The sequence below is a fragment of the Pelophylax lessonae genome (assembly GCF_965119305.1).
Source record: "Pelophylax lessonae genome assembly, chromosome: 12".
NCBI classification, from domain to species: domain Eukaryota; kingdom Metazoa; phylum Chordata; class Amphibia; order Anura; family Ranidae; genus Pelophylax; species Pelophylax lessonae.
Genome location: NC_138779.1, coordinates 176,400,220 through 176,426,577, shown reverse-complemented (window position 1 = coordinate 176,426,577; position 26,358 = coordinate 176,400,220). Strand labels below are relative to the sequence as shown.

Below are 26,358 nucleotides of genomic sequence, written 5' to 3'. Positions count from 1 at the left end.
GCGGCGGGCTCTGGTGAAAACCGGTAGTAACTTAGAACCGGTCCTCTGGTACGGTCCACGCCATTCCCTCACTGACACAGAGGATCCACTCCTAGTGTCTTCTTTGACCGCCAGTCCGGACCCTGACACTGGGTCTGTCAACTGTTTAATATGGCCGCCATGCCGCGTTCACACGCGCGCACAGAAGCGCTTTAGTAAGTACAAGGTGTTCTAAAGATGTAACAGTTAGAGAGTTGAGACAAATCATGGACTATTAACAGCAGTGTTTGCAATAGTCAGATTGTATTTATTTATGTAGAACCTTTATTCCTAAAGGAAAAACAAACTATTGCTGTAACTGTCTCTAAAGTATCAGCTAGAGTTCAGCTTTAGTTTGTTAGTGTATCTAAATCGGCTAGTGCGTCTAACACTTCCCTACCCCCCAAATTAACAATGCTGCTGTCCAAAGGTTCCCCCTGCGCTGCTTCATCCAGAGTGGGGGTACTCTAATACAGGTGTGTTACTGGCTGGGTAACCTCACCAGGAGAAAACAGAGGGGCCTTAAACCCTAACCCTAAAAGAAAGTAAACATTGCATTGGCTTTTTATTATGTTTACATGTGCTTCCTTATGTTTCTATTACATTTTTGCTTGCCAATGTCCTGTTTTACCTGGTTGATCCTGCCTGTGGAGGCTACAGGGATGCACGGACCTGCACTAATAAAGCTAGAGAAGGCAGAAAAGGAAGTTTTTGTTTTTTTTTTTTAAAAAAACACATGGTAAATACAGGCATGTTTTTACCATTTCAAAAATTATTTTACGTATATTGAGTAATGTTACAACCGCTTCAAAATTAAAAGGAATGAAGCCACCACATCTAATAATTGGCAAGCTGACATATATTACATTTTTAGTTTTTGTTTTTAAGCTAAATCTAAGGTTTAAACTCAGCTTCGGGAGTTAATTGACCACATATAGGTTTATTAAAAGATTGTTTATTAAATACTGTGTCCCCCCACTAGCTCCTATGGTTCCTACTACTGATGAATATATCACTACAGGACACAGTAGTGACATAGGGGTCGGAGATAGGAACCACGGCAGCCAGCAGGGGACACACTATTCATTACATGCAGAAGTGTCGGATAGTATAGCCACCCATAGCTCTTTGAGAAAAGTTTGAACACATGCATTGACGGACAAGTAAATATAAAGTTGCTTCTTTCACAGGTTATTACAGCAGTAGCCTTTTACATCCCTTGACAGGGTCAGGTTTAAACAACTTGGGAAAAAAATAGAAGAATCATGCTGGGACCATAGTTGGACAAGGTATGTGGAATCTGGGCTGGCATCTTCTCCATCGTAAAGGATTTCCATTGATTCATTGGTATACGACTTGGGAAAATCGAAGATTGAAGCACCACACCAGGAGAAAACTATCCAGATATAGATTGATTTAAAGACTTTATTACAGAGCCATGTGTTTCTGGGGTCAGAAGACACTGCCTTAATCAGAGCTTAAAATGAAATGGCCTGGATGGAAAGTATATGGTAGGTAAAAGCTGGCAGGTAATAATCTAGACTTCAGCCCAACACAATTCCTCCTTCATATTCCCTCCATTCCAATGAGATCCTACTATAGGATCATGATTAATGAGGTAAAGCAATGTATTCCCCTGCACTGGAATACCACTTGCACCCCATCAATCAAGGAATGGCTCAACAGAATTACCAAGATAGCAGAAATGGAACGCCTCATCAGCATAGCAAACGACTCCCCAACAAAATTCTCTTCAACTTGGGCTTGTTGGGATGCATTTCAAACATCAGACGAATATCGAGCCCTTACTTCAAGTAACGTAACATAATCAACTTATTCCTGATGCCCCATTAATGTCCCCACAAGGGATTACAATGGGGGTAATACTACCCCCAGTCCTTGCCTTTATGATCACATGTGAACATAGGGAGAGAGAGATGGACACCCACCCCCTCCGTACTATGCGCTCATCAACTTAAATATTTCCCCCAGTATTGTCCCTACCCCCTCACCCACTCATCTTACTACTCCCACCCCTGCCACCCCAAGCCCCCTGCATGACCCTCCACCGACCCCCCCCCCCCCCCCCCAATTTTCATACACAAAGATGAACTAATTCTGTCTTATGTAATATGACCAGGAATCCATGTTTTCACTCATCTCAATATACTCAATGATAATGACCACACCCCTACCACTCAATACCCACACACACCAAACACTGTAACAACGACATGTAATGCAATCCAAACATCATAAGACCCCCCCCAAATCCTGCGCTATACAGTAGCCAACAAGGCTATCGTCTCTCTTTTGCGTACCGTAGTTAGGTGATGTTACGCAATGTTACGCAATGTTAAAAACCTCATAAGTTACATTCATGATTTGTTGATTCCTGTTCAGTTACTATGTTCTGCCTCTCTCTATGTAACCTAGTATCGTCTTTGTATTACCTTGTTTAAACTCAATAAAGACTTTATGGGAAAAAAAAAAAACCTGGCAGGTATGGCTGCTCAAAGTCAATCAGCAGTTAGTTTGAGCTTTAAGCCCTGATGAAGAAGGTGCCTTCTGACCCCAGAAACACATGGCTCTGTAATAAAGACTTTAAATTAATCTATATCTGGATAATTTTCTCCTGGCGTGGTGCTTCAATCTTCGATTTTCCCAAGTCATATACCAATGAATCAATGGAAATCTTTTACAGTGGAGAAGATGCCAGCCCAGATTTCTTATCCAACTATGGTCCCAGCATGATTCTTCTATTTTTTCCCCAAGTTGTTTAAACCTGACCCTGTCAAGGGGTGTAAAAGCCTACTGCTGTAATACCCTGTGCAAGAAGCAACTTTATATTTACTTGTCCATCAATCCATGTGTTCAAACATTTCTCTACCAATGAGCTATGGGTGGCTATAGTTTGTGTTTTGGGTTTGGTGCCTCAAACCAAGGTTATTGGGACTTTAAGGGCAAGAGTAAACAAAGTAAAGTTGAACAGTTTATTTTCAAAAAAGTTTTACAAGGTAATAGACAAGTTTGTCGTGGATGGGTTTAAGGTCCATCGGTGAGAGAAGTGAAGAAGTTAGAAAGGTAGGTGACAAGGTGAAAAAATGGTGACTTTTGAGGAACATTTGTCTCAGAGGAAAATGTCCAGGAGATTATCCTACGCGTTTCAGCTATATAGGTATTAGCCTTTTTCAAGGATAAGTCACCATGTATCTTTCTTTTGTCTGGTCCATGTGTGAAAGGTTTTCCCCAGGTTTCTAAGTCACATTAGGAACTAAGGCTGCTTAGGCTAAATCAACAACCTTGGTTTGAGGCACCAAACCCAAAACACAACGATTTTACAGGGACGGTGGCAAAACCTTACTATAGGGCATCCTAGAGATCAAAACCCCTTTTCCAATGGGTGGCTATACTATCCGACATCTGAATAGTGTGTCCCCTGCTGGCTACTGTGGTTCCTCTCTTCGACCCCTACGTCACTACTGTGTCCTGTAGTGATATAGGTGTCAGTAGTAGGAACCATAGGAGCTAGTGGGGGGACACAATATTTAATACATTTGGAATTGTCGAATAGTACTGGCACAAAGTATTGCTGCAGTAAGTTTAAAATCAATATTTAAATGATTCTAACAACTGCACTGCCATTTTGTAAATGTTGCCACAGTCCATTTCATTGATCTGTAAACTGCACAATGCTATGGGTGTATTTGTACAAAAACTTTGCATACCTATTCATCAAATGAAACTTGTGCTACATTCGTTCTGTGCAAATTTAATGTTTTTCTGTCTCCTCTACAGTTCAAACGTTGCTCTTTATCCACTTCATCCCAAGAAGGTTTTACCCGCTAATGACTAGGCCATTTTTTGCGATACAGAACTGCGTTATTTTAACTGACAATGGTGCAGTCGTGTGAAGCTGTACCCAAATTAAAAAAATCGCCTTTTTTCCCCCACAAATAGAGCTTTCTTTTGGTGGTATTTGATCACCACTGTGATTTCTATTTTTTAGCGCTATAGACAAAAAATGGCCGACAATTTAAAAAAAAAAATATATATATATATATATATTTTACACTTTGCTATAAAACATATCCAATTAAAAAAAAAAAACAAAAAAAATCTTCATCAATTTAGGCTAATATGTATTTTGCTACATGTTTTTAGTAAAAAAAAATACCAATAAGCGTATATTGATTGGTTTGTGCAAACCTTATCGCATCTCCAAACTATGGGATAGATTTCTGGACTTTCTCTTTTTTTTTTTTTCTTTTTTTTTACTATTAATGGCAGTGATCAGCAAACTTTAGTGGGACTGCGACAATGCAGTAGACAAATCTGACACTAAATTACACTTTTTGGGGATCAATGACACCAATACAGTGATCAGTGTTAAAAGAAAATGCACTGTCACAGTATAAATGACACTGGCAGGAAAGGGGTTAACATCAGGGGCAATCAAAGGGATAAGTGTGCTCCTTGGGAGTGATTTCTGACTGTGTGGGGGTGGATGCACTAGAGGTAAACAGAAATCCGTGTTTCTGCTTTCCTCTGCGAGAGAACAGCTGTCTGCCTTTTTTACATAGACAGACCGCTGTTCTGCCTCTCCTTGGAACGATCGGCGGGACCCACTGATTGGTTCCGCTGTGTCCAATCGCAGCGGAAGCGCAGCTTCAGTGGCGCGCAATATATATGCAGCAGGCAGTTCGAAAGTGGTTAGTAAAAATATAGAGTGCTTCAGAAAAATACAGATCATGGGCATTAGATAGTGCTGATGATCAGAGGAAATTACCATACATTTCTAGTGGCCATAATATGGTACTTCCCAAAACCAATTTTTTTTTTTTTTTTAAATGAATAACTTTCAAACTGTAGGAGACATAGAAGGAGAACATTCGATTTTACCCAATTTTCACAGAACAAATGTACCAGCAGTTTCACAGTTTCATTTGACAAATACTGTAGCTATGCAAGGCAACAGTATGTTGTGGACCTGAATTTACATAAGAGATTAGCTGTAATTAAAGTGATATTGGAAGTATGTAAGGCAGACCAATATAGACCAGCTGCTAGAATTTCTGAAACAGTCACACACACAATACCTCCTACACTTAGGAAAATGGCCCCTCCGGATGGATGTGCTTATACCTTCATTGCCTTTAGAAACGGGTAACCACGGTCTTGCTGCCCTCAAAGACTTAGGGAGGTCTAACACTGCAGCTATACAAAACACACAGAGGGCGCACTGACCTAGTGCATTATCCCGCGACAAACAATTTATTGTATAAAAACACGGTAAGTATTGTACTCACAAAGGCAACAGAAAATTGTGCATCACAGATCTCAGTAAATTCCATCCAATGTATCAATGTATCAACACGTATGGATATAACAGTCACTGAAGATCCCGTAGGCTGACACGTTTCAAGGAATTCCTCTTCTTCAGAGCCACAAAAGAAGCCTCTGAAGAAGAGGAATTCCTCGAAATGCGTCAACCTACGGGGTCTTCAGTGACTGTTAAGCCTCTGAAGAAGAGGAGCCTCTGAAGAAGAGGAATTCCTTGAAACGCGTCAACCTACGGGGTCTTGAGTGACTGTTATATCCATATTTGTTGATACATTGGATGGAATTTACTGAGATCTGTGATGCACAATTTTCTGTTGCCTTTGTGAGTACAATTCTTACCATGTTTTTGTACAATACATTATTTGTCTCCAGATAATGCACCAGGTCTGTGCGCCCTCTTTGCGTTTTGTATAGTTGCCAGAATTTCTGAGACCTCAGCCATCCTCCTTGTCTTCATGCTTATGAAAAGTGCTTAAGGACGATGTCAGGCAGATACTTTAAGCACCATATCCAACCACCGAAACAACACACGGCTGAAACTTTAACCTCTGCCAGATCTAAAGGGCTGGAAGCTCTGCCTCCCAGTGTGACAGAACCCTGAAAAAACAACTGAAATATAAAATACAGGATTTAGGATAAGCGTGGGAATTACCCTGCTAAGGCTAGAGCTACATTGGTGTATAACGTCAACAGTAAAAATGTCATATGATCGATGGCTGGCCTTGGAACTTCGTGCTTTGAATCTTGTTTACTTTAAGGGCTATTTTCATATTTTTTTCATCATGCAAACCATGGCAGACAGCAGCCCATCACTTCAAATGAGTTATATTGCAGGTAGCAGAAGTAGCACCTTTTTTGTATGCTGTGTGATTTCCTACAGAAAATGATGTGTTTAAGTTCACATTTCAGCAATGTCAGACATCGCATGTTACATAGTTACATAATTACATAGTAGTTGAATAAATACATTAGTCCATCCATTTTAACCTGTGTAGGTGTGTGTGGACGTATTCATATAATTACAGTGCCTTGCGGAAGTATTCGGCCCCCTTAAACTTTTCAACCTTTTGCTTCATTTCAGGCTTCAAACATAAAGATATAAAACTGTAATTTTTTTGTGAAGCATCAACAACAAGTGGGACACAATCATGAAGTGGAATGAAATTTATTGGATATTTCAAACTTTTTTAACAAATAAAAAACTGAAAAATTGGGCGTGCAAAATTAATCAGCCCCCTTAAGTTAATACTTACAGCTGTAAGTCGCTTGGGGTATGTCTCTATCAGCTTTGCACATCGAGAGACTGAAATTTTTGCCCATTCCTCCTTGAAAAACAGCTCGAGCTTAGTGAGGTTGGATGGAGAGCGTTTGTGGACAGCAGTTTTCAGTTCTTTCCACAGATTCTCGATTGGATTCATCTGGACTTTGACCATTCTAACACCTGGATATGTTTATTTGTGAACCATTCCGTTGTAGATTTTGCTTTATGTTTTGGATCATTGTCTTGTTGGAAGACAAATCTCTGTCCCAGTCTCAGGTCTTTTGCAGACTCCATCAGGTTTTCTTCCAGAATGGTCCTGTATTTGGCTCCATCCATCTTCCCATCAATTTTAACCATCTTCCCAGTCCCTGCTGAAGAAAAGCAGGCCTAAACCATTAAGCTGCCACCACCATGTTTGACAGTGGGGATGGTGTGTTCAGGGTGATGAGCTGTGTTGCTTTAAGCCTAACATAACGTTTTGCATTGTCGCCAAAAAGTTTGATTTTGGTTTCATCTGAGCAGAGCACCTTCTTCCACATGTTTGGCGTGTCTCCCAGGTGGTTTGTGGCAAACTTTAAATGACACTTTTTATGGATATCTTTAAGAAATGGCTTTCTTCTTGCCACTCTTCCATAAAGGCCAGATTTGTGCAGTATACGACTGATTGTTGTCCTATGGACAGAGTCTCCCACCTCAGCTGTAGATCTCTGCAGTTCATCCAGAGTGATCATGGGCCTCTTGGCTGCATATCTGATCAGTCTTCTCCTTGTATGAGCTGAAAGTTTAGAGGGACGGTCAGGTCTTCGTAGATTTGCAGTGGTCTGATACTCCTTCCATTTCAATATTATCGCTTGCACAGTGCTCCTTGGGATGTTTAAAGCTTGGGAAATTTTTTTGTATCCAAATCCGGCTGTAAACTTCTCCACAACAGTATCTCGGACCTGCCTGGTGTGTTCCTTGTTCTTCATGATGCTCTCTGCGCTTTAAACGGACCTCTGAGACTATCACAGTGCAGGTGCATTTATACAGAGACTTGATTACACACAGGTGTATTCTATTTATCATCATTAGTCATTTAGGTCAACATTGGATCATTCAGAGATCCTCACTGAACTTCTGGAGAGAGTTTGCTGCTCTGAAAGTAAAGGGGCTGAATAATTTTGCACGCCCAATTTTTCAGTTTTTTATTTGTTAACAAAGTTTGAAATATCCAATAAATTTTGTTCCACTTGTTGTTGATTCTTCACAAAAAATTACAGTTTTATATCATTATGTTTGAAGCCTGAAATGTGGCAAAAGGTCGAAAAGTTCAAGGGGGCCGAATACTTTCGCCAGGTACTCTACATATAGTTACACCGCACTGCTATGCAAATCACATGTGATGTCTGTGCGATGCAAATTCAGCCATACAGATTGTATGGCTGAATTTGCATCACATTTGGACCAAAGTCACGTAGGAGCCTTTTTTTGGTTTGTACCAGAATCAGATCGCATGGGTGTTTACCTGTCTGAATTGACTGCGATATGCAAACTAATCTGGGGGTGACATTAACTTTGTGTTGACACTTCCAGCAGTTCACATTTGGCAGTGTGAACTGCCTGCGAGTCGGGTGCAATGAGGGAACTCACAGTGGAATCGCAGGGTTCCAGCATCACACCAATGTGAACCAACACTAAATGCCGGTTCACACTTCTGCGATGCGGAAACGCTGCAAATATGCAGCGTGTTCCCGCATCGCATCCGCACATCTGGCAGTTCACACTGCGATATGCAGGGGGTGTCAATTAAAAGTTAACGACACCCCCAGTTGCAATCGCATATTGCAGAGCGGTCTGCAAGTACGCACAGAATCCGATCGCACAAGTGTGAACCACTATGCGATCCGATTCTGCTGCGGCTCAAAAAAAGCCTCATGTGCGTGTTTGGTGCGGATACAGTGCGAATTCAGCCATACAAAGTGTATGGCTGAACCCGCATCCATACATTAGATCGCAAAGTGTGAACCAGCACTAAGACTTTTGTTATTTATTACATTTGATTGTCTGAACATAGATGGTCAAACCAAAACACATCACTTAAAGCCTAAAATTTACCAAAAACAAAAAAATGTAAAAGAAATCAAAACAAAGAACTACATTTTTCCTTTGGCCAAAATGTTCTCCTCTGTTGCCCTCCACTACTGACGCCGTAATCTTCTGATCCGATGGGGTTTCCTAGAACTAAGGGACTGTCACAGGCTCTCATTAAGAGTGCCCAACTATGCCCGCACTTTCTGCCAAGCTGCTCCATTCACAGAACCTGTTACTACAGCTTCTATTAATGAAAAAAGATCTATGAAGAGAAGGAGAAGACCTATCAATCCTCCGCCCATCCTCCATTCATAGAAAGTATTTCATTCATAGAATCTGTAGTAATGGCTTCTATAAAGGAAGCAGCTGGATGAAATGGATGGGCATAGTTGGGCTGTCTTCAAGAGTGCCTGTCACAGCCCTTTAGTTCTTATAACCCCCATCATACTGGAAGAATATGGTGGCAGGAGTAGGGGAGCATTGGAGGTGAAGGATTTCAGAAAAGGGAGAACACAGCATCACAAGGGACAAATCTCAGTGTAGGTAAGTAGGGTTCATTGTGCTGATTTTTAATTTTTTTGTTTTAGATAAACTTAGATCTATCATTAGGAAATATTGCTCCAGTGGACATGTAGCTCCAGCCAGAAAATTCTGCATGTAAATTTAATCTGAAGTATAATTCCCCAGCACAGAAAAATTAAGCTGGTCATAGACGAGTACAATTTTGAACAAAAATTATTGGGAAAAGAAGGTTCTAAGAACATTTGTTTTTCAATTTTTTTAATGGGGTTAAATCAAGATTTGAATTCAACCACAGCCGCGAGAAAAATCAAACAGGAGCAGGTTTTAAAATTTTTCTCAAATTAACTAATTTCTAACACTGTATGTGGTTTTCATTTGGTAAAGTCTATTCATTCCTAAATCAAATGTTCAAAACAAACAAAAACAATCCTGAATGACAAAGGAATGCTCAGAGAATTATTTTATGAACTCTCATAAGACTTTGCTTAAGAATTTTCATTCGAAACTCTGTCTGTGACCAGCTTTACACTGCAACAAACTGGAACACCATTTGTTCCATTATAAAATCTGAGCCTCTAATGGGATCAGGAGTTGAGGTACAAGTATCTGTATGACACCCTAAGACCAATCCAATTTACAATATATGCAACTTTGCCAACACCACACTAATTTAAAAAAATCAAGTAAAGATGTATAAGCTCTGTGACAAGGCAACATGCTATACATGTAGTTTCCGGATTTACGAGGGAAAAGATAGAAATGTGGAGCCCCCCGACTGCCCAGACTACATGGGGAGCATCGGCAAGATTGTTTGGGACTTGGTGTCACCCTTATTCGGAAAGGGATACCATTTATATGTGGACAATTATTACACTTTAGTCACCTTTTTGATTCTGGAGTTTTCACAAGTGGCAATGTGCGACCTAATGGCCGGGGCTCCCCCCAACAGCTTGTAGATTTCAGACTTAGACGGGGGGAGAGAGCCTGCTTGAAGTGTAATAAATTGCTTGCAGTGAAGTGGAGGGACACACTGAATATTTTCATTCTGTCCTCCATTCACGCAGATACGACAGTCCAAATTGCAACAGCAACTGGTGTTGTTGGGAAGCCCCTCTGTGTCCACGAATACAACCTTAACCTCTTTACCCCCGCTCACTGTGCCTCTACTGCGGCACAGTGGCTCGTTCCCGTCCAGCGACGTAGACCTACGACGTAGCTGGACTCCTCCCCTTGTGGGCGGCGCTCGCGCACCGCCGGAGGCTCGCTTCCGCTGTATTCAGTCACAGCGGGAGTCGGGCCAGGGGAGGAGCAGCGGTGATCGGGGCGTGGCGGATCTCCTAAGTGACAGACAGTGACAGATTGCAGGGTTCAGCATAGCTGAACCTGTAATCTGTCCCTGTGTCACTCAGTCACCTCCCCCCACACACGTTAGTAAGCACCAGGCATACATTAACCCCTCCCTCTCCAATAAAATTAACCCCTTCCCTGCCAGTGTCATTTTTACAGTAACAGTGCATATATATAGCACTGATTACTGCAGTAATGTCACTGGTACCCCCAAAAGTGTCAAAAATGTCAGTCAAGGGTCCGATCTGTCTGCCGCAATGTCGCAGTCCCGCAAAAAAAAACGCAGATCGCCGCCATTACTCGTTAAAAAAAAAAAAACACCAAAAATGACAGAAATCTTTACCTTAGTTAGTAAACGCAATAACTTGTGCGCAAACCAATCAAAATACGCTTATTGTGGTTTTTTTTTACCAAACATAGGTAGCAGAAAACAAAATGGCCAAAAATTTTAAAAAATTTTGATTTTTACATTTTTTTTGGGGGGGGCGGAATTTCATATAAAAAAAATGTGAAAAATATTGTTATTTTTTCAAAATTTACGCTAATTTTTTGTTTATAGCGCAAAAAGTAAAAATCGCACAGGTGATCAAATACCACCAAAAGAAAGCTCTGTTTGTGGGAAAAAAAGGACGTAAATTTCGTTTGGGTACAGCGTCGCACGACCGCGCAATTGTCAGTTAAATACGCACAGTGCTGAATCGCAAAAACTGACCTGGACGTAAGACAGCAAAATCCTCCGGTGGTAAAGTGGTCAACGACCAGATGATGGTGCCATACTTAGTTGCCCGTAAGGCCAGACGATGGTACAAGAGTGTCTGTATACTTATTTCAATTGGCTCTATACAAGCTATACAAAGCGTCAGGACGAAGTGGATCCTTCCTAAAATTTCAGGAAGAGATCATCACAGCCCTTCTGTATCCCGAAGGTGCTGTGGCCTAAATTCACAACCCAGATGCATTGTAGCCGGCTGAATGAGAGGCATTTTCCGGATGTCCTCCCTAGTACCCCTACCCAAAGAGCACCCCAAAGAAGATGTTGTGTCTGTAGAAAATGCAGATTTACGTGGATTCCGCTTTTTTGATCCCTCCTGTCCTGGCAAACCTGGTCTCTTCATCGGGGACTGTTTCCGTTGCTACCACACACTAGAAGAGTATTAGTATAGAATACAGCACGGCACAATCTAGGGCACACTTTCACACAGGCTCTCAAAATATGTTAGATTGCTATCGCATTTTGAGAGACCCTTGCCTGGAACGATTAAAGTTTTTTTTTATAGTTACAAAAAAAGTGTAAAAAAAAAAAAAGTAAAAAAAAAGTTTAAATTTAAAAAAATGTAAAAATAATTATTGAGTTAATTTGCTGTTCTTACTCTTTTCCTGTTATGCTATATTGTAATGTTTTATTGTTGCTGTTTTTCATTGTTAACCATAGTTTGCTTTGCAGATACCACCATTCTACCGTTTTACTGCACTGTATACTATTATATTGTAATGTTTTATTGTGACTGTGTTTTATTGTTAACCATTGTTTGCTTTACAGGTACGCCCATCAGCTGCAGCACTGATTTGTTTATTCTGACAGCAACTCAGCATATACGTAAAGCAATGATTGCAGTGCTGTAGGAGGGGATTTCACCACCGCAGTTAAAAAGCATATATGCCCAAGCATAGGGAATGGGATGGACACAGAGAGCGGATGTCTACCTATGCTTTGCCATTTATTTTTTAACACTTTTCTTGGCAGAACTTTCTTCATCCACATCGAACAATGTGAATGGAGGAATCTGCTATGTTCTTTTTTCCTTCAGCCCATGGGCTGAAGAAAAAAAAAACATTGCATGCATGCCCATCATTAGAAGTGGGTGGATGCTGGGAGGTCTAATGGTGGGCATACTACACACTTTCTGGCAGAGATTTCTTCATCCACATCAATCAATGTGAATGGAGGAATCTGTTAGGTTCTCTTTTTTCGATCAACCCACAGGCTGCATGAAAAAAAAAAAAGAACCTTACAATATATGCCAAACAAGGACCAGTAACGTACTGGTACATCGCTTGGACTTTGAGTGGTCATGCCAGGATAATGTTTGCAGGTTTAGACATCATCTTGGTATTGTTTTTTTACAGTCAGTGGTTTGCTTGCAGGAAAAAGCAATCCTAGTTCATAATTAGCCGCTAGACTGCTTTTAGAAGCAGTGGGAGGGGACTCCCCCCCCCCCCTCTCACTGCCTTCCACAGTTTTCTCAGGCTCTCCTGTCCCACTGGGTAACCTGAGACTGCAGTTGGTGATTCCGTCAGCTGACCACAGAGCTGATTGGAGACCATAATGGCTCCAATCATCTCTATGGCCTAAGAAACTAGAAGCTACGAGAATTTCAAAACTTAAGCCCCGTACACACGTACCGATTGTCGGCCGTAAATATTCGGCCGCCGAACGATCGGCCGATTGTCGGCTTGTTAGTATGATGCTTCCGACAACCAACAGCGACTTTTCGGCCGAACAGAATCGGGTGTGCAGGCTATAAAATTTTTGTTGGCCGTTACCAGAACGGCTGATTGTTCGCCAGTCAGTACAGAATTCGGCCGAAAAACAGCAGATTAGCAAGACTGGGCATGCTCAGAAAAGAAAAAACACACGGAAAGTTAACCATCACATGACATCACTTCTGCAGTCGGCTGTTGTTGGCCGACAAAATTCGTGTGCAGTCTTTTGCACTTTTCAGCCGACAGGAAAGCACCGGACAAAAGACGGCCGATCGTTCGACCGACATTCGGTACGTGTGTACGGGGCTTTAGTTTTCGCCAGATATAAACAGCGCCATTGGGAAAGCATCTTATCACACCAATCTTAGTGTGGTCAGATGCTTTAAGGGCAGAGAAGAGATCTAGAGTCCAATAGACGCCAATTTAAAAAAAAATTAGTACCTGTCACTACTTATTGCTATCATAGGGGATATTTAAATTCCCTGTGATAACAATAAAAATGTAAAAAAAAAATTAAAAGGGAAAGTGTCAAAATAGAATAAAAAAGCAAAACAAAAAAAAATTTAAGCACCCCTGTTCCCCCGTGCTTGCACGCAAAGGTGAACGCAAGCATCGGACTGGTGTCATATGTAAACAGCAATTGAAGCATACATGTGAGGTATCGCCACGAACATCAGATTGAGTGCAGTAATTCTTGTAGAAGACCTCTTCTATAAATCTAAATTTGTAACATGTAAAGGCTTTTAAAGGCTTTTAAAAATGTCCGTAGTTTGTTGCCGCTGCTGCCGTGATGTCAGAAGGGACGGTGCCACCGGGTGACGTAACCGGGTGGCCCCACCCCTTGCCTGTAAAAGAGCTGTCAAAGCTGAAGAGCGGCATACGGCGGGCAGCCTCTGAAGAGGCGGAAGCATTTTAGAATGTTTTTCTTTTTTTCCGGTCTGGCGGGCGACGTGATTGACAATGGATTTACATCAAGGGACACTATTTATTTATTTTTTTCTTTTTATTAAAGGAGTTGTCAAAAACTGTGTTCTGTGGTTTTTACTTTTTTACACTTTTTTAGTGAATGATTAAGGATACTATGTACTATGTATATCCATTCACATCTGGGGGGGGGGGCTGGGATCCGGGGGCCTCCTTATTAAAGGGGGCTTCCAGATTTCCGATAAGCCCCCCACCCACAGACCCCCAAAACCACAGATTGTCGGGAAGAGGCCCTTGTCCCCATCAACATGGGACAAGGTGCTTTCAGGGGGCACCCTGCCAGGCTGCATGCTCGGATAAGTGTCTGATATGGATTTTGGGGGGGAACCCCACGCCTTCAGGTCTGGTATGGACTGGGGGGGGGCCCTACACCTTTTTTTTTTTTTTTTTCATTTTTAATCTGTATTGCGGACAATACATTACAGCTGTGAGCAAGTTTAAATTAAATTTCTTCCTTTAGAAATGTCAGTATTGCTGCAGTAGGCTCCATACCTCATACAGATGTGCCACTTTACAGGCACATTAAATGGACCCCCCCATGATATTTAAAGGAATTTTTCATTATTATTGTTTCACTTTAGTTATCATTAAAATCACTGCTCCTGTAGATACGATCATTTTAAAAAAATTGTTTTGCATTGATACATGTCCCCCAGGGCAGTACCAAGTTCCCCAAACACTTTTTATGGCAATAACTTGCATATACAGTAAGCCTTTAAAATTAGGACTTTTGATTTTTCGTGTCCCATAGACTTTAACTGAGTTTGCATGTTCGCTAGAACTTTTTCCCTGTTCGAGATGTTCTGGTGCAAACTGAACAGAGAGGTGTTCGGCCCATCAGTAATGCCAGGACAGTTCAAACAACCCCCAAATGACCCCATTTTGGAAAGTAGACACTCCAAGATTATTGCTGAGAGGCATGTTGAGTTCATGGAATATTTTATATTTTGGCACAAGTTTCAGGAAAATGACAAAAACGATTTTCTTTTTGTTTGTTTGGTTTTTCTTTACACAAAGTTGTCACTTATATTAAATATTGCTCAAACATGCCAAGGCTATATGTTGGAAAATGTTCAATTTTAAAAACTTTGTGACAAAGAGCGAGATCTGCAAAATACTCAGCATGCCTCTTAGAAAATAGCTTAGGGTGTCTATTTGAAAATGGGTCATTGGGAGGGGGGGGGGGGGGTTGTGCTGTTTTGGCATTTCATGGCCTCCGAAACTGTGATAGGTAGCGAGGAGTGAAATCAACAATTTACGCCCTTAGAAAGCCTGGAGGCAGTGATTGGCTTTCAGGAACCTGTACACAGCTAGACTGCCAAAAAGTCTCATACATGTGGTATCCCCATACTCAGGAGAAGCAGTATAATGTATTTTGGGGTGTCATTTCACATATACCCATGGCATGTTTGAGCAATATATAATTGAAGTGACAACTTTGTGTAAAAAAAAAAAATAATAATATGATGTCATTTTCCCAAGACTTGTGGCAAAACATAAAATATTCCATGGACTCAATATGCCTCTCAGCAAATAGCTTGGGGTGTCTACTTTCCTGAGAAGGGGTCATTTTGGGGGGTTTTGTGCTATCTTGGCATTTCATGGCCTCTGAAACTGTGATAGGTAGTGAGGAGTGAAATTAACAATTTACGCCCTTAGAAAGTCTGAAGGCAGTGATTGGATTTTGGGGTTCTGTACGTGGCTAGACTGCCAAAAAGTCTCACATACGGGGTATCCCTGTACTCAGGAGAAGCAGCATAATGTATTTTGGGGTGAAATTCCACATATACCCATGGCATGTGGGAGCAATATATAATTTCACTGACAACATTGTGTAAAAAAAAATAATAAAAATTTCAAACCCCTTTGACAAAAAAATAAATATTCAATGGGATCAACATGCCTCTCAGGAAATTCCTTGGGGTGTCTACTTTCCAAAAAGGGGTAATTCTGGGGGGGGGGGGTTGTTCTGCCCTGCCATTTTAGCATTTCAAGAAATTAGATAGGCAGTCAGATAGTAAAAGCTGCGTAAATTCCAGTAAATACACCATCGTTTGTAGACGCTATAACTTTTGTGTAAACCAATAAACATATACTTATTGAAATTTTTTTATCAAAGATAAAAAAATCTTCCGGTCTGGCGGGCGACGTGATTGACAATGGATTTACATCAAGGGACACTATTTATTTATTTTTTTCTTTTTATTAAAGGAGTTGTCAAAAACTGTGTTCTGTGGTTTTTACTTTTTTACACTTTTTTAGTGAATGATTAAGGATACTATGTACTATGTATATCCATTCACATCTGGGGGGGGGGGGCTGGGATCCGGGGGCCTCCTTATTAAAGGGGGCTTCCAGATTTCCGATAAGCCCCCCACCCACAGACCCCCAAAACCACAGATTGTCGGGAAGAGGCCCTTGTCCCCATCAACATGGGACAAGGTGCTTTCAGGGGGCACCCTGCCAGGCTGCATGCTCGGATAAGTGTCTGGTATGGATTTTGGGGGGGAACCCCACGCCTTCAGGTCTGGTATGGACTGGGGGGGGGGGGGCCCTACACCTTTTTTTTTTTTTCTTCATTTTTAATCTGTATTGCGGACAATACATTACAGCTGTGAGCAAGTTTAAATTAAATTTCTTCCTTTAGAAATGTCAGTATTGCTGCAGTAGGCTCCATACCTCATACAGATGTGCCACTTTACAGGCACATTAAATGGACTCCCCCATGATATTTAAAGGAATTTTTCATTATTATTGTTTCACTTTAGTTATCATTAAAATCACTGCTCCTGTAGAAACGATCATTTTAAAAAAATTGTTTTGCATTGATACATGTCCCCCAGGGCAGTACCAAGTTCCCCAAACACTTTTTATGGCAATAACTTGCATATACAGTAAGCCTTTAAAATTAGGACTTTTGATTTTTCGTGTCCCATAGACTTTAACTGAGTTTGCATGTTCGCTAGAACTTTTTCCCTGTTCGAGATGTTCTGGTGCAAACTGAACAGAGAGGTGTTCGGCCTATCAGTAATGCCAGGACAGTTCAAACAACCCCCAAATGACCCCATTTTGGAAAGTAGACACTCCAAGATTATTGCTGAGAGGCATGTTGAGTTCATGGAATATTTTATATTTTGGCACAAGTTTCAGGAAAATGACAAAAATGATTTTCTTTTTTTTTTTTTATTTGTTTGGTTTTCCTTTACACAAAGTTGTCACTTAAATGAAATATTGCTCAAACATGCCAAGGCTATATGTTGGAAAATGTTCAATTTTAAAAACTGACAACTGACAACTGTGAAAAAGAGCGAGATCTGCAAAATACTCAGCATGCCTCTTAGAAAATAGCTTAGGGTGTCTATTTGAAAATGGGTCATTGGGAGGGGGGGGGGGGTGGGGTTGTGCTGTTTTGGCATTTCATGGCCTCCGAAACTGTGATAGGTAGTGAGGAGTGAAATCAACAATTTACGCCCTTAGAAAGCCTGGAGGCAGTGATTGGCTTTCAGGAACCTGTACACAGCTAGACTGCCAAAAAGTCTCATACATGTGGTATCCCCATACTCAGGAGAAGCAGTATAATGTATTTTGGGGTGTCATTTCACATATACCCATGGCATGTTTGAGCAATATATAATTGAAGTGACAACTTTGTGTAAAAAAAAAAAATAATAATATGATGTCATTTTCCCAAGACTTGTGGCAAAACATAAAATATTCCATGGACTCAATATGCCTCTCAGCAAATAGCTTGGGGTGTCTACTTTCCTGAGAAGGGGTCATTTTGGGGGGTTTTGTGCTATCTTGGCATTTCATGGCCTCTGAAACTGTGATAGGTAGTGAGGAGTGAAATTAACAATTTACGCCCTTAGAAAGTCTGAAGGCAGTGATTGGATTTTGGGGTTCTGTACGTGGCTAGACTGCCAAAAAGTCTCACACACGGGGTATCCCTGTACTCAGGAGAAGCAGCATAATGTATTTTGGGGTGAAATTCCACATATACCCATGGCATGTGGGAGCAATATATAATTTCACTGACAACATTGTGTAAAAAAAAATAATAAAAATTTCAAACCCCTTTGACAAAAAAATAAATATTCAATGGGATCAACATGCCTCTCAGGAAATTCCTTGGGGTGTCTACTTTCCAAAAAGGGGTAATTCTGGGGAGGTTGTTCTGCCCTGCCACTTTAGCATTTCAAGAAATTAGATAGGCAGTCAGAAAGTAAAAGCTGCGTAAATTCCAGTAAATACACAATCGTTTGTAGACGCTATAACTTTTGCGTAACCAATAAACATATACTTATTGAATTTTTTTTTATCAAAGATATGTAGCTAAATACATGTTGGCCTAAAGGTAGGACAAAAATTTCGTTGGATATTTTTTATAAGAAAAAGTAGAAAATGTAATTTTTTCTCAAAATGTTCAGTCTTTTTTCGTCTATTTCGCAAAAAAATAAAAACTGCAGAGGTGATCAAATACTACCAAGAGAAAGCTCTATTTATGGGGAAAAAAGGACATACATTTTGTTTGGGTACAGCGTTGCAAGATTGCACAACTACCACGAAGTGCCAAATTGCAAAAAATGGCCTTGTCATTAAGGGGGTAAAACCTTTCGGGTCAAGAAATGGTTAATCCTACACCCCCTCCCTGCACACACTGCCCCCCTTTAACGATACACCCCCTTCCTACACACTGTCCCCCTTTAATGCTACACCCCCTTTGAACCTACACCCCGCTTCCTATACACACTGCCCCCCTTAACCCTACACCCCCTTCCTGTACACACTGCTCCCCTTCCTGCACACAGTGTCCCATTTAACCCACACCCCATTCCTTTATACACTTCCCCTTTAACCCTACCCCCCCACCTGTATAAATTGCCCCCTTTAACCCTAGACCCCCTTCCTGCACAAACTTTCCCCCTTGCTGCAAACACTGCCCTGTATAGACTATACCCCCCTCATTGATGTGTGTTGCCCCCTCATTGAACTGACTGAGCTTCCTTGCCTGACACAGCGAGCAGCGTTGGAGTACCTGGTTTGTCAGTTCCTGCTCAGTCCTGCAGCCTCTGGTTCTCACACTGCAGGTTGGTGACGGCCTTAGAGAGGGGCACTGCCATGTGCAGCATGTCCTCCAACTGCCTCTCCACCCTGTGTCTGAACTCCTTCATCTTGGCTTGCAGCCCCTGCATGGTCCCCTGTAGCAGACATTCCCTCTCCTCCTCCGGTATACTCCTGCAGACTGGCCACACCAACATCTCCACCCCAAGCTCCATGCTGGCTGGCGATGACCGGCGGCGATTGGGACTTTGGGCTGACTTCAAGGTTTACTCCAGGAATAATTCATAAAATATTTGACGAATGGGGAAAATGGGGTAATTCTTTATTGCCGGAATGGGATACTCAGAGTAAACCTTGGTGTTTCTGATAGCTTACACTGCATTTTGAACTGCATATGATTCGCCTAACATGTGAACCGGACTGGCTTGTAATGGAGCCTGTTCACGCATGACAGCCGCAGTAAATTTTTGAAGATTCCTGTGCGATTTTAGGTCCAGTTCAGGTGCAAAGTCAAGTAAAAATTTGCACCTGAATCTCACCTGAACCGGTGAGCAAAGCTGCACCAGATTCCTTTTAAAACTGACAGCAAACCGCAACCACATGTATGAACCTAGCCTTACAATGAATTCTGTATGCATTTAGCACAAACGCTTACACATGCATGGTGCTAAATTTGATCCTTACGAAGGAGCATGGGCGCAGATTTTTTTTTTTTTTACGTAGCTGAAGGCAGCTCCAGATTACAGAGATGTGTTCAGTGGTGTGCATGGACTTCTAGCATAACATACAGCTGTGTTCTGATCCCCCAAAAAAAGTTTGCTCCAGTGTGCATGAGCCTGATATGTGAAATGTTTAAAGTGCATACAAAAAAAAATGAAAATAAGCACAAGGGACATAACTTTCAGTCAGTGTGATAAGTCCCTTGTTAAAATACCTTTTCTATAAGATGCCCCCACCCCCGTTGCTACAATCTTCAAGCGGCGCAGAAATGCAAGCCCTTTCTGTCCACCACTTCCATTCATAAACATTGTACTACAGACGTGAATGAGTTGTGATTTAATACTGAATGGGGTGGACCTTTTATTTCTATCAATTATCCACGAATCTTCCATTCACAGGTTGGTTTTTATTTATAGAAGCTGTAGTACCGGCTGCTATGAATGGAGGAGCTGGGTGGAAAGAAGGTTCATAGACGGGCACTCTTGTTTAAAGCCTCTGACAGCTTCCACAGTTCTATTGGACTTAAGGTTATCAGTGGTGTACCCCAAGGTTCAGTGTTGGGACCCTTACTTTTTAATATCCTTTTAAATGATATAGGGTCTGGGATTAAAAGTACCATTTCAGTCTTTGCAGATGACATCAAGCTTTGCAGTGGAATAACTTCTTTACAGGATGTCTCCAACTTACAAGCTGACCTCTATGCACTGTTTAATTGGGCAACTATGTGGCAAATGAGGTTTAATGTTGATAAATGTAAAGTTATTCACTTGGGGGCAAAGAATATGCACGCATCATACATACTAGGGGGGAGTAGAACTGGAAGAATCCATAGAAGGGAAGGATCTGGGTGTTCTGGTAGATCATAAGCTTAATAATAGCATGCAATGCCAAGCTGCGGTTTCCAAAGCAAGCAAAGTCCTTTCTTGTATTAACAGAGGCATGGACTCCAGAGAGAGATATCATTTTGCCCCTGTACAAATCATTAGTAAGACCTCATCTGAAATATGCAGTTCTGTTTTTGGCACCAGTTCTTAAAAAGTATATCTGGGAACTGGAGAAACTGCAGAGAAGGGCAACCAAACTGATAAGAGGCATGGAGGAGCTCATCTATGAGAAAAGATTAGAGGAAATGAATTTATTCTCTCTTGGGAAGAGGAGATTAAGGGGGGATATGATCAACATGTATAAATACATACCGGGTCCATATAGTGAACTTGGTGTTGAGTTGTTCACTTTAAGGTCATCAGAGAGGACAAGGGGGCGCTCTTTACATCTATAGGACAAGCGGTATTTTCTCACTCAGTGCCCAGTGTCAGAGGCCATCATCCCTATTATAGTATATACAAGAAGAATTCCCCTAGGTATGGGACTGTAAATGCCACTGACCACTGTATTTTGTATAAAAATATCTTTATTCACTTCCAAAATTGTAGACAAACAAAGAAACAATAACATGAATCAATAACATTGCAGGGCATTAAAATATGCATGCATATGACAGACCAAATACCGAACCAAATAGGGGCGCTCAGGTGTACAGGGCGATCATGGAACCGGAAACGACCCTACGCATTTCGGGCAAAAAAGCCCTTCCTCAGGGGTCACCCAAAGCTCCAGATACAACACCTAGTATATCCTTAGCGTCTAACCCTATGGATTGGATTGGTCTGTCGGCTAAAAATGGTATTGCTACCATCAGGAGGAATGTCCAAGTTCCCACAGGCCCGTTCAAGGGCTACGAAATCCGTGAGAGCGTGAAAGAAGTAGTAGCATCCGCCCAGAGGGACCAGCAGGGCACCACGATGACCGGTACGAAAAGTGGCTCAATATGGACTACTCCCGTGAAGGGGGATGTGTTCATATGGCAACCTGTGGTGTACAGGAAGAATAAGACCACAGAGGGTCATATGCAGTACAAATAGTAGTAGTCTTGTATAGACGAGATCAAAGTGTATATGTATCTGTCCCTCGGCTTCCTATGGGCTTGGCATCCTCATGACCTGAGCGCCCCTATTTGGTTCGGTATTTGGTCTGTCATATGCATGCATATTTTAATGCCCTGCAATGTTATTGATTCATGTTATTGTTTCTTTGTTTGTCTACAATTTTGGAACTGAATAAAGATATTTTTATACAAAATACAGTGGTCAGTGGCATTTACAGTCCCATACCTAGGGGAATTCTTCTTGTATTTACATCTATAGGAAAAGATATTTCGTCTCCAAATACGGAAAGGTTTCTTCACAGTAAGAGCTGTGAAAATGTGGAATAGAGGTGGTTCAGGCCAGCTCACTAGATTGCTTTAAAAAAGTCCTGGATTCTTTACTGGGTGTACCTAATATAAGTGGTACTAACATTTTTTTAGGTAAAGTTGATCCAGGGAAAATCCAATTGCCTCTCGGGGGATCAGGAAGGAATCTTTTTCCCCCTGCTGTAGCAAATTGGATAATGCTTTGCTGGGTTTTTTTTTTCCCTTTCTCTGGATCAACTGTGGGTATAGGATTGTGTATATGGGATTGTATGGTTGGATTTTCACTACTGGTTTTTTTTTTTTGGTTAAACCAGATGGACTTGTGTCTTTTTTCAACCTGACTAACTACGTAACTATGTAACTATTAACCCCTGACACACCAGAGGATTACAGCTGCAGGAGTAGGGGGGTTGCATTGACAGAGTAGTAATTTACCTACAGAAGAGGCATCGCCAACTGCTGTAATTTTTCACTCCTGCAATGCTAGGAATAAGCATCCCGCAGTTTTCACATCCTAGCAGCAGGTCAGGACATGGGGGGGTTACTATCTAGGAGTTTTTTTAGCCAGGGTTCTGGCTTACAGTAAAACAATAAAATCAATGATCATTTTACAAAGCTGCATGATTTTAATATCTACTGGGGCCTCTATGAATGCATAAACTATTTTCTGGAACCTAGCCTTTAAGCCTCCTCCTAAACAGCTTTCTAGATAAAGGAATTAGGGTTATTATTGATTTATTTACTACCTTATCAAAAAGTAAAGCGTATATAATAATATAAACTTATAATATAAGGGTATATAATATTAAGAAGCAGAGAACTATTTTCTCCAGGTTGAGAGAATTAACAAGGGATGGTTGTCAAAAAAGTTTGTAAAATAATTGTGGAAATTGACCATAGAGAAGTACATTGTACATTGATTGTTAGATACTTTAGTTTACTGCTAGACATATACAGTTGATCGGTGATCATATTCCTATTGTTTGAAGTGTGGGGACCTTATTCCAAATTTAAATCACCACTTGCCGATTGCCCCTCGCAGATTTACTGCGGCAAGGCGGCTCGGCTGAGCATAATCACATAGATCTACGTAAATATGTGCAGGCGGTCTCGGCAGCGTGCGCTCACCGCTGGACCCGCACTACCGATGTGATTAGACACAGCGGGAGCCAGACTGCGGCAGGAGCGGGTGCGATCGCCACCGGCCTCCCGCAATCTTCACAGAAACTGACAGGAGAGCCGCCTGCCTATGTAAACAAAGCAGACGGCTCTTCTGTCAGACAGGCACACTGAGTTGTGGGTGTCTCAGCTAAGGAAAAACCGATCTCTATGTGCCTGTCACAGAGCCCTCCCCCCCCCCCCGCCACAGTTAGTAAGCACATTTAGGCATACATTTAACCATTTGATCACCCCCAGTTTTAACCCCTTCCCTGCCAGTGTAATTTATACAGTAACAGTGCATATTATTTAGCACTGAATACTGTATTAATGTCACTGAACCCCAAGAAGTGTCAAAAATGTCAGTTAGGGGTCCGATCTGTCCCCCACAATGTCCCAGTCCCGCTAAAAATCTCTGATCGCAGCCATTACTAATAAAAACAAAAAAATAAATAAAAATACCAAAAATCTATCCCGTAGTTTGTAAAAGCTTTTTGGGATTTTTTTTTACCAAAAATATGTAGCAGAATACAAATTGGCTTAAACTGATAAAAAAAAAAAAAAGAAAAAGAATGTAAAAAATATTGTTTTTTTCAAAATTGTCGTTGTTTTTTTGTTTATAGCGCAAAGTCTAAAAACCGCAGAGGTAATCAAATACCACCAAAAGAAAGCTCTATTTATGGGGAAAACATGGACATCAGTTAAATTTGGGTATAGAGTCGCACGATCGCGCAATTATTAGTTAGAGAAACACAGTGCCGAATCACAAAAAATGGCCTGGTCATTAAGGGGGAAAAACCTTTCAGAGCTGAAGTGATTAAATGTGGGAAGGTTAAGAGGCTCTGGAGTAGAACTGCAACTTGAGTAAGCGGTTTATTTAAGATACATTCTAATTTAACATTTGAAATTATTGTGTTCCTACTCAGTTTAAAGGAAAGGGACACAATTTAATAATAATGTTAATATTGACTAGATTAAAACATTGCCTAAAAGATGGACTAAGGGAAGGTTGCATTGCATAGGTAAAGATTTTCACATTTTTGATAGTGACATTTTATGGGGCTTTGGGTGGTAAGACTTGGAAATGAAAGAGCAATTCTGAAAGACAATGAGCCAAATTCTGAATTCAATTTGCAGTGTCCCAATTATTTTTATAGAATAATTTGTACTTCTTGATTTTATGTAATTTCTATATTTAAATATTAATATATATTTAAATATTATATAGTATATAAACATTATTTAAAACAATAAACCCACCACACAGATTATATACAACTTAAATCGAATGATAAATGTTTTGTCTATTTATCCATTACTTAAATACCGTATGTGAGCACAGGCTATGACATTCTGTAGCTGTAAATTTTATTCTAACATTGATTAATTGTAAATTATTTTCAATTATTTTGCAATGGGTGTGACAAGTTTAAAGCAGCAGGTCTTTAACCAGACACAGACCAGTGGTTCTCAAGCATTTCTTGGGATATAAAAGGACAAAAAAATACAGAATAATAATAATAATAAAATAATAATTATAATAAATATTTTTTACTTACAATCAGTCAACCAAGTGATGTGGGAAGGTGGCAGTGTCATAAATCTAAGGCCTCATTCACATTGGCAATAAAAAAACAAGAATACATTTAGAGGACATTTCTAAATACATATAAATGTGCAGGTATCATTCAAACAGTATTTTCCTGCATTTAAATGCAGCCAATTTAGCTGCATTTAGAAAATCAAATTCAAATTCCAATTAAATGCATGTACATAAGGCTAAATCTACTTTAAAACAGGAACATCTAAATGCCGGTCAAAAAATATCTGGGAGGCATAAAAAGTTGTTCCTACTTCCCAAATTACTTATCCTGTGTTAGGATAAGCTAAATACAGGAGTTCCAATGTGAATACAGCCTAAGAGTGGGGATAGAGAATAGTACATAGTCAAATATACTCACCTATGTTACCGAGCTGCCACTTCATGTCTCTTCTGTGTGTGTGGCTTCAACTATACAACCTGTTTTCTCTGTTCCAGGCAGCCAAAATAGAGTGAAAGGACCTGCTCCATAATTACCTTCCAGTACAGGGGTGTGAATAAGCCTGTGACAGGTAAGCTGAATCTTCGGAGATCATTTCGTTCGGGGTGTGGCAACCTGTATTCCTGCTTCTCTCCATGATCCTAATCACAGTATCAAGAACTGACAAATTGTCTTTAGGATTATCCATCTTCTTGTTAGATACAGATTAAATATTCTTGAATTCAAAATAGTATAAATTAGAAAGCACAGAAACATGAAACCTAAAGCATCGTTGACAACATTTCCCAAAATGTTTTAGGGACACTTTTTTGCAGAAAGCAAGGAGAAGCATATGTTAATTAGGGGCAGGGCATCCTTTTATTGGGCGTGTCTTATCATTTAAAGTAAGTGCAGCGAAGAGTGCAGTAGTGAAAAAGGCTTAAAGGGGGTGTGGTTAAATAGAGTCTGTTTACATTCGCCTGCCAATAGGGATGCTGACAGGCAGACCTGTTTAGACCCGCTGTGTGAAAAGGACCTTAGTGATGGTGTCAGCAAGGAGTGACTGTGAGAAATTTGGTGTAGCCGGGATCGGAATATTGCAGTATATATGCATTTACATGTTTATCGTTATTGTTGGAATTGCCTGTGTGCCCTTTAAGACTGCTTTCAGAAGGAGATCGGCTTTTCACAGGAAGTGGAAGAATTGGATTGTGGGAGATATAGTTCTGTAGTGAGAGCAGACTGTGGATTCCTGAAGGAACTGTACTCCCAGGGTACAATGGGAAAGTGAAGGACCATGGGAGAGATTATAAACCTATCTGCTGAACAGTGGGACCCAGTGAGTGCGGATCAGCCGGTTGTGTGCTCACAGAACTGTCATAGAAACATAGAAACATAGAATGTGTCGGCAGATAAGAACCATTTGGCCCATCTAGTCTGCCCAATATATCTGAATCCTATGAATAGTCCCTGGCCCTATCTTATATGAAGGATAGCCTTATGCCTATCCCATGCATGCTTAAACTCCTTCACTGTATTTGCAGCTACCACTTCTGCAGGAAGGTTATTCCATGCATCCACTACTCTCTCAGTAAAGTAATACTTCCTCATATTACTTT

The 26,358-nt window shown here is 40.9% G+C and overlaps 1 protein-coding gene across 1 annotated transcript in view; it reads right to left on the bottom strand.

Annotated features, from left to right (window-relative positions):
• LOC309568495 (galactoside alpha-(1,2)-fucosyltransferase 2-like) overlaps positions 1–25,310 on the bottom strand; it is a 65,671-nt gene extending 40,361 nt beyond the window's left edge. Inside the window, exon 1 of the mRNA XM_082274173.1 lies at positions 25,181–25,310. Coding sequence (XP_082130299.1) covers positions 25,181–25,205 — 25 coding nt within the window. The 5' untranslated portion in view covers positions 25,206–25,310. The remainder of the gene's footprint in view (positions 1–25,180) is intronic.
• Between the last annotated feature and the right edge of the window lie 1,048 nt (positions 25,311–26,358).